Source organism: Arvicola amphibius, chromosome 4 (assembly GCF_903992535.2).
Source record: "Arvicola amphibius chromosome 4, mArvAmp1.2, whole genome shotgun sequence".
Classification (NCBI taxonomy): domain Eukaryota; kingdom Metazoa; phylum Chordata; class Mammalia; order Rodentia; family Cricetidae; genus Arvicola; species Arvicola amphibius.
In genome coordinates, this window is record NC_052050.1 from 18,594,523 (window position 1) to 18,602,120 (window position 7,598).

Consider the following 7,598-nt stretch of genomic DNA (forward strand, 5'->3'; position numbering starts at 1 on the left):
CCCTCACCCTCTCCGAGCCCCGCGAAGCGGGTGGGCGGGGCCCAACGGAGGGGGCGGTGGCCCCCAACCCGAGAAGGCGGGAGGAGCTAAGCGCAAGGCGGGAGGCGGCGGCACCGCGTTCAGTCCGGCAGCGCAGCGGGAGGGAAGCACGAGGCCGAAGCCGGCTGCTGGGCTCCGCAGCGCAAGCAGCGCAGCGCGGCGCCCGGGCCCCGGCCCCATGCCCGCAGCCCCGCCGGACCGCTCTTGAGCGCGGGCGTTACGCCCGCGCCCCCTACCCGCCGGCACCATTGCCCCGACGGCGCGGCCGGGTGGCCCGGCTCTCCCCAGGCTCCGCGCTGGCCGGAAAACACTGCTGGCAGCTGCCGCGGGCGTGGTGATGCTGCTCGTGCTGGTGGTGCTCATCCCGGTGCTGGTGAGCTCGGGCGGCCCGGACGGCCACTATGAGATGCTGGGCACCTGCCGCATGGTGTGCGACCCCTACCCTGCGCGGGGCCCCGGCGCCGGCGCGCGGTCCGACGGCGGCGACGCTCTAAGCGAGCAGAGCGGTGCGCCCCCGCCCTCCACGCTGGTGCAGGGCCCCCAGGGGAAGCCGGGCCGCACCGGCAAGCCGGGCCCCCCCGGGCCTCCAGGGGACCGGGGCCCTCCGGGTCCCGTGGGACCGCCCGGGGAAAAAGGAGAGCCAGGCAAGCCTGGTCCTCCTGGCCTGCCGGGTTCAGGAGGCAGCGGCGCCATCAGCACGGCCACCTATACCACGGTGCCACGCGTGGCCTTCTATGCCGGCCTCAAGAACCCTCATGAGGGTTACGAGGTGCTCAAGTTTGACGACGTGGTCACCAACCTAGGCAACAACTACGATGCGGCCAGCGGCAAGTTTACATGCAACATTCCTGGCACCTACTTTTTCACCTACCACGTCCTCATGCGCGGCGGCGACGGCACCAGTATGTGGGCGGACCTCTGCAAGAACGGCCAGGTGGGCCATGAGGGGGCATGGGGCTGACCTGGGGGCAGGGCACCCAGGGAGCCCCAGCAGAATGCGTTTTGAATCAGAGTCGACAGGCACACCAGACAGGCGTAGGTGGAGACCCTAAAGCGGCCCCCCTAACTATCACATGAAGAATGGTTGCAATTAACAGGCACCCCTGACTCTTCAGCCCTTGGGCTCGAGCTCTTAAGGCAAGTGGTTCAGGGCACCCGGGGAGTGAAAATGCCTAAGATAAATCCAGCTAGTCAGATCATAGGGCTCTAGGGCGCGCGGACTGGTCCTTGGGGGTTTGGCCCTTGGGAGGCTGATTCAGGTTGATTTCACTCGAGAGCTAAGATTCAAGCTGACGCCGACTGGCTTTAAGGGAACAGCAAAGATGTGCTCTAGGGCACGGATAAGGAGAAACAGTCTCCGCGCCGGAGGACGCTAAACCGAGTGGCTAGGGCGCGCAGGAGAAGGAGGGCTGCAGGAAATGTTTTGGGCACAAAGGCAGAGGGAGTCCGGCATCCAATAGCCTTAGCTGCAGTACATCTCTGGCTCTAGAGAAGGAATCCTCGAGCTGGTCTGATACGCTTTGCAAAACACCGTGGAATGCGCAACCTTTTTCCAGAGTCTCAGAGCTATCCAGCGCCTCCGGGGAAAAGTTTCCTCCAGAGGCGGGGCGGAGTGATAGAAACTCCCCTCCTTAAGGTCTCCAGGTCCAATTCCTCCATTATCCTAGAAGATAGGGAGGTGGAAAGGTTTTCCTTGTTCCCTGGATTGCTTGGGTCTGAGATAGGGACGGCGGGCGGGCGGGCGCACAGCGTTTTCCTTGGAACCACCCACCCTGGTTTCCCAGTTTCCAGCGCTTTCACCTCTGGGTTACGTGAGCCCCACCCCGGGGGCGTGGTCAGGTTGCAGAGGCCAGGGTCAGAACTGAGGTAGTCTAGTGAAGTTAGAAGGAACCCCCTGTGATTGAGACTCCAGATCTTCTCGGAACCCCTCCCACTGCAGCACTACCCTGCTCTCGGATCTGCAAAGTTTGGGGACAGGAGAGTGGGCAGAAAGCCTATCAGTATGGAAGTCTGTCTTCTTTTTTCTATCTTCTGCCTGCTCCCTCCACTCCACAGTATGGTTTCTGCCTCTTCTTTCTCTGTCTCTTGACCATTTCTTAGCAGAATCTGCCATTCATCTCTGTCTGTCTTCTCTGGGTGCACCCCCCCCTTCTCTAGAGCTGTATCTCTCTCCCATTTGTGTCTTTCAGCTTCTGGTGTCTCTCCTCTTTGTCCTTGGTTCCTGACCAAATGGGAAAGCCCCAGAATCCAGAAAAGGCTCATTCTGCAGACAGCCCCACAAGTCCCCTTATTAATCACCAATAAGGCATGCAGCAATGTCACCTTCATTGATGACATTCCTTCCTTCCTCAAAGAAAGTTTGAGCTGGCCCAAAGCCGAGGTTTAGGGGACTGGAGGCTTGCTGGAATTGAGTGGTTACTAGGCCTTTAGACTCTGCCCCACCACAGGGTTCTCCCAGCAGGGTCCCAGCAATAGAGCTGAGGAGGCTCCTAAGATAGCATGTACTTGGAGTGGGGCCACTTGCCCCAAAAGTCTTTCCCCTCCCTCAGAGACACAGTGTTAGCACAGCCTGATGAAGAAGAGTTCTCAAGGCAGGAGGACCACAGGCTGCCAGAGGCTCACTGAGGGTGATTTTAGGGTTTCAGAGACTCTGCACATTAACATTACTCAAGACATCCCCCCCCTGGGCAGTGGTGGCGAGCGCCTTTAATCCTAGCTCTCAGGAGATAGAGACAGGTGAATCTCTGTGAGTTCGAGGCCAGCCTGGTCTACAAGAACTAGTTCCAGGACAGGCTCCAAATCTACAGAGAAACCCTGCCTCAAAAAAAAACAAACAAAAAAACCCCCCATCCCCCCCCAAAAAAAAACAAAAAAAAGACATCCCTCCCAAACAAAAATAAAAAATATGATAAGAATAGCAATGGAGTCTGCGGCCTCCTCCCCATTATCCTTTTGTGCCTTCTAGATTGTCCAAGAGGCTCACTGAATCTCACCAGTTATTCCACATGTTTGTCATGACCCCCCTACAGGAAACAAGGTGTGAGGCTTGTTTGGCAAAAAGGGTTGAGCCCATTTGCCCACTGAGTCTTTATGACTTATGTAGTAGAGACAGTAGTGGTCATATAATAACCCACTCAATAGATACTGCATTGAAGGTGGGCTTGGAATGCATCTGGCAACTCTTGTCTCCAAATGTGTTGTTTGAGAGAGTGATTCAGTCGGCCGGTCCTACCCTAGCTCAGAGCCACTTGGCAGGAAGGAAAGGATGCTGAACCTGGGTTTGCCAGGTAAGGAGAGGCCACTAAAGAGGAAGGAAACAATCAGAGGAAGGTGAGAACATTTTACTAAGGAGAGAAGAAAATGACAGGGCTGCATGGTGGGTGGAAACAAGAAAGGAGCTTCTGTCTTCCGTGCCTTCAGGACAGAGGTCACCAGAGTGTTGAGTGCCTAGATTCCTGCTTTCAAAGAGGTTGCAAATTCTTTGGTAAGGCAGACCAACTCTGGGCAAGAAGAGGGGAGAAAGGGGTTTGCCATCCGATGCCTAGTGCCCAAGGACCTTTGTCCAAGTCCACTGCTCTCCCTTCACAGGGATAGCCTTGTGTCAATCACCCCAATCTGATAGCACCTGGTACTAGTGCTTAGGATGAGGCGGCTTAGGAAAGGGTTCTAGGATGGAGTGACTGTCTGCCTCCATATCTGGTTCAGACAGGTTGGGGTGGACACAAAATTGATCAACATGGCTATAGGAAGAGGCCGTGTGAGGACATGCCAGTGGTCAGTGTTGTTTGTCCAGGGAAGAGAACACGGGGAGGTGAGTCTACACATGGGTGAGGGCTTGGAGGGCTAAGGCCAGCAGAGATATGTAAATTGAGGTTTGTGCCATAAAAATACTCCTGGGGATCACTTTCTCACCTGGAGAGTGGAAAGAGACCCAGCTGTCCTCGCTAATTTCTGGTACCATTCACAGCACAGAGCCTAGTACCACGCATAGAAAGGGCCCAGTAAACCTATGAGTCTCTATGAACCAGGCATCTTGGCCACTTCTGGGAGCCACATCTGTATACCCAAGACCCCAGCCTGGACTGGGGACAGGAGCCATTTCCCTGACTATAGCCTAGCAACTCGGTTCTCTTGGTTGAACTACTGCCTCAGTTTCCCCTCTTGGCAGTCCCTCCTGACAAGGAGCAGGCTGCTTTCTGAATTCCATGGCAACCTCAATTCTCCCATCTTTCCTACGGTTCCCAAGAGGAGCTGGATGCCTCAACGGCTTCCAGTCTGGAGTGGAGAACTGGGACCCCTGGGTTCCATTTCAGGATCTCCCACTGTCTAAGGACGGAAGGGCATCAATTCTTGCTGCTTCCATGGATAATTAGGATAATTACAGCAACAATCATGGTGATGAATAAATAATAAACGTAAGCATAACACTTCTGATGCCTGTCACATCACCCGGAGATTCCTGTTGACGGATGGCTGTGTTCTAATGGATTTGGCTATTAAAGAGCACACTGTTTTAATGAGTTAAGTCTAAATTAATCTGGGTAATAAAAATAATTGTTATTAGTAGTAATTTATTAGCGAAGATAATGAAGTGCACGTGTAATAATAAATACTACCAGGATTAGGGCCCAGGGAACAATACAGAAGTTGGCTGTTTGCTTTTTGCTCTTCTCTGCTAGTTTAAAGCCCTATCAAGGCTTAATTTTTTTCTTTGCCATTTAAAGGCATTTGTGAAGGTGGCAGTAGTGAGAAAGGGACTTCTCATCCAGTTTTCTAGACAGAGAAACCAAGGCTTTAAATTAACAGAGTCTCTTCCTCATTTCTTCCCACTTTTTTTTTTTTTTTTTTTTTGAGGGGTGGAGAGACAGGATTTCTGGCTGGCCTTGAACTCCACCTGCATCTGCCTCCCAGGTGCTGGGATGAAAGGCTAGCGCGAGTATTGTCGGGCACACCTTTAAAATTTTATTACATTTATTGAGGTGGGGGGGGGACACAACACTTTTTGTTGTGAAGATCAGAGAACTTGCAGGAGTCAGTTCTACCCTACCATGTGGGTTTCCATCTGGGAACTGAATTCAGGTCATCAGGCTTGGCAGTGGGTACCTTTACCTTCTCACCAGCCCCTTCTCCTGCTTTGTTTTAGGAGATGTCTCCCCAGTTAGAATCCACATAGTTCCAGCCCTGGCTGGAGAAGAGGTTAAGGAGAGATAACATTGGATAACAATGGAAGGACACTGACTTTTGGGAAGCTGCATTCAAATGTGCTGGGCCCTCTGGGGTGCTGCTGTGCTTTCCTTATCTCCTCCCCTGCACCCCGCGCTTACCCCCACTGCCCGCTGTGCTTTGGCATCTGCCCAGGTTGCAGGAGCTGCCTTCAGAGGAGCTGGTAGAGAGGAACTGTGGGAGAGCCTGCTTGAGAACCCAGTTCAACGTAGCCTTCCCCACTGCTGGCCACAACCCAGGGGATGGCTTTTCTTCTCTCGCTCTCTCTTTTTAATTTTTAAAGTTTATTTTATGTGGATGGGTGCTTTGCCTGTACATATGTCTGTTCATCACATGTGTGCCTGGTGCCTTTGGAGGACAGAAGAGGACATAAGATCCCCTGAAGCTGGTGTTACAGGTAGTTGTGATGTAGGTTCTGGGAATCGAACCTGGGTCCTCTGGAAGAATAGCCTGTGGTCTTATCCACTGAGCCAACTCTCCAGCCCCTCTTTTTCTGTTCCTTACTCTTTATTTTAGGGAGGTCCTAAGTCTTAAAGCTTAGTTCTCTCGTTGCTTCAGAAATGTCCACAGATAATTCAACCACCAATATCCTCCCCTCAATGTCTTAAAACTAGTCAGAGCATCCAAAAGTCGTGGCAATATTCAAATTTCTTTGCTAGTGCTTCTCTTGAGCGGTCCCCTCCTGTCCTCATGTCCCTTCAAGACAAGGACCACTGAGTATGTAAGGCCTCAATTCCTTTCTTCCCATCCCGTTTCTCTCTGCTATCCTAGGATGAGACATGATCATCCTTTGGCCAGGGATATAGCTGTAACTCCCAGAGGCCTTAGGCAGGGAGGTCAATCAAAGGCCAGGAGAGGAAATAATTACCAGGCCTTGAGTCTCAGTGGCAAGGTAAAAGAGACTCTGGAATGAGCTTTGGATAGGACCAAAGGTTCAGCCCCTGTTCTTGGGTGGCTCCTTACTGGCAGCCTGGTATTACCCCAGCTGCTTTACCTCTGGCCAAGCTGTATCCTTTGTCCATCCATTGCCGTGAGAGCAGGTGGGTGTGAGAGAAAGGAAAACATCGTCGATATTGAAGCAGAGAGGAAGGAACGCTAAGGACAGATCTTCCATCTCAGGAAGCACAAGGCAGCCCTCTATGCAAGGAAGGACTTCCAAGCTGGGCCACCCTGGAGGCCCTGAGGTGGGCAGCAGGCAGATGGTAAGACCTGCAGGAGTTACAGAGGAAGACTCCATCTGGACTTCGGATTCGGGCGCAGATGTGCCCTGCCCTAGAATCCAGGGCTTCTCTATGGCTGCTCCCAAAATGTGATGCATGATTAAAAGGGGGTAGGGTGGGCTGGTGGGTGGCAAAGCAGGCAAAGTCCGGAATGGCCGGAAAACTGGACCTGAGGGCCCCCAGATCCTCACCGTGTGGCTGCCTCACCTCCTTCCCCTCTCACACTGCCCCATTCCCCATACCTAACCCCACCTCCACCCCGCCCCCGTGCCCCTCCCCCACCCGTAGGTCCGGGCCAGCGCCATCGCCCAGGATGCAGACCAGAACTACGACTATGCCAGCAACAGCGTGATCCTGCACCTGGACGCAGGCGATGAGGTCTTCATCAAGCTGGACGGAGGCAAAGCGCACGGTGGCAACAGCAACAAATACAGCACTTTCTCTGGCTTCATCATCTATTCAGACTGAGCCCCTGCACCCCTTTCCATCCGTTACTCTTCGTCCCTGGGGCTCCCCTCTCCGGAGAGGCAAATGAGAACCCATTCCCTACTCATTTTCAAATTGCCTGGCCCAGACTGCCAACCCTCCCAGGCTGAATCGCCCCCAGCCCGCCTCCAATCACCCAGTCCAGGCCTTTACTCCTTGGAGCGCTAAATCCCCTCTACGGCTCTTCCCCCCAGCCCCCCACCCGCACGCAGTTCCGGCTCGGGTGGCAGGTCGCCTTCCTGGTCCCAGCCTGCACTGTATATGTGTACAATAGGACTGTTTACTGCCCACCCTGTCCTGCCAGCCAGCCCCAGTCTGGGGGGCGGGGAGTTGGCGCTGTTGCTTCCTGCGGAGTGACCCCGCCTCGGGGAGAAGCGGGTTAGGGGCTGGATAACTTCCTAGCACCCACAAAACCCTGGAACAGCTGCAACTGGTCTGACCAAAGCTATAATAAAAACATTTCCACCCCGTGGGGATTTCAGTCTGTGCCCTGGGCAAGTCTGTAGGAGGTACCCTTGACCTTGTCCTCTAGACTGGGAAGAAGCATGGTAAAAGTTTCTAGGGACAGCCAGATGCTGGAATCAGAGCTGCTCGGGGAGGACCAAAGGTTTGGTGCTCACCACAACCCAC

General features: G+C 54.0%; 1 protein-coding gene across 1 annotated transcript; it reads left to right on the plus strand.

The window, feature by feature from the left end:
- The first annotated feature begins 376 nt into the window (after positions 1 to 376).
- Positions 377 to 6,950, plus strand: C1ql1 (complement C1q like 1). Its single transcript, XM_038328585.1, has 2 exons — positions 377 to 973; positions 6,771 to 6,950. Exons 1-2 carry the CDS (start codon positions 377 to 379, stop codon positions 6,948 to 6,950), a joined length of 777 nt encoding a protein of 258 aa, XP_038184513.1.
- The last annotated feature ends 648 nt before the right edge of the window (positions 6,951 to 7,598 follow it).

Bases quoted from the DNA above. Each gene is read 5' to 3' on its own strand.
- C1ql1 (XM_038328585.1), top strand. From the start codon at position 377: ATGCTGCTCGTGCTGGTGGTGCTCATCCCGGTGCTGGTGAGCTCGGGC. The intron at 974-6,770 runs GTGGGCCATGAG...CCCCACCCGTAG, and splicing joins ACCTCTGCAAGAACGGCCAG to GTCCGGGCCAGCGCCATCGC.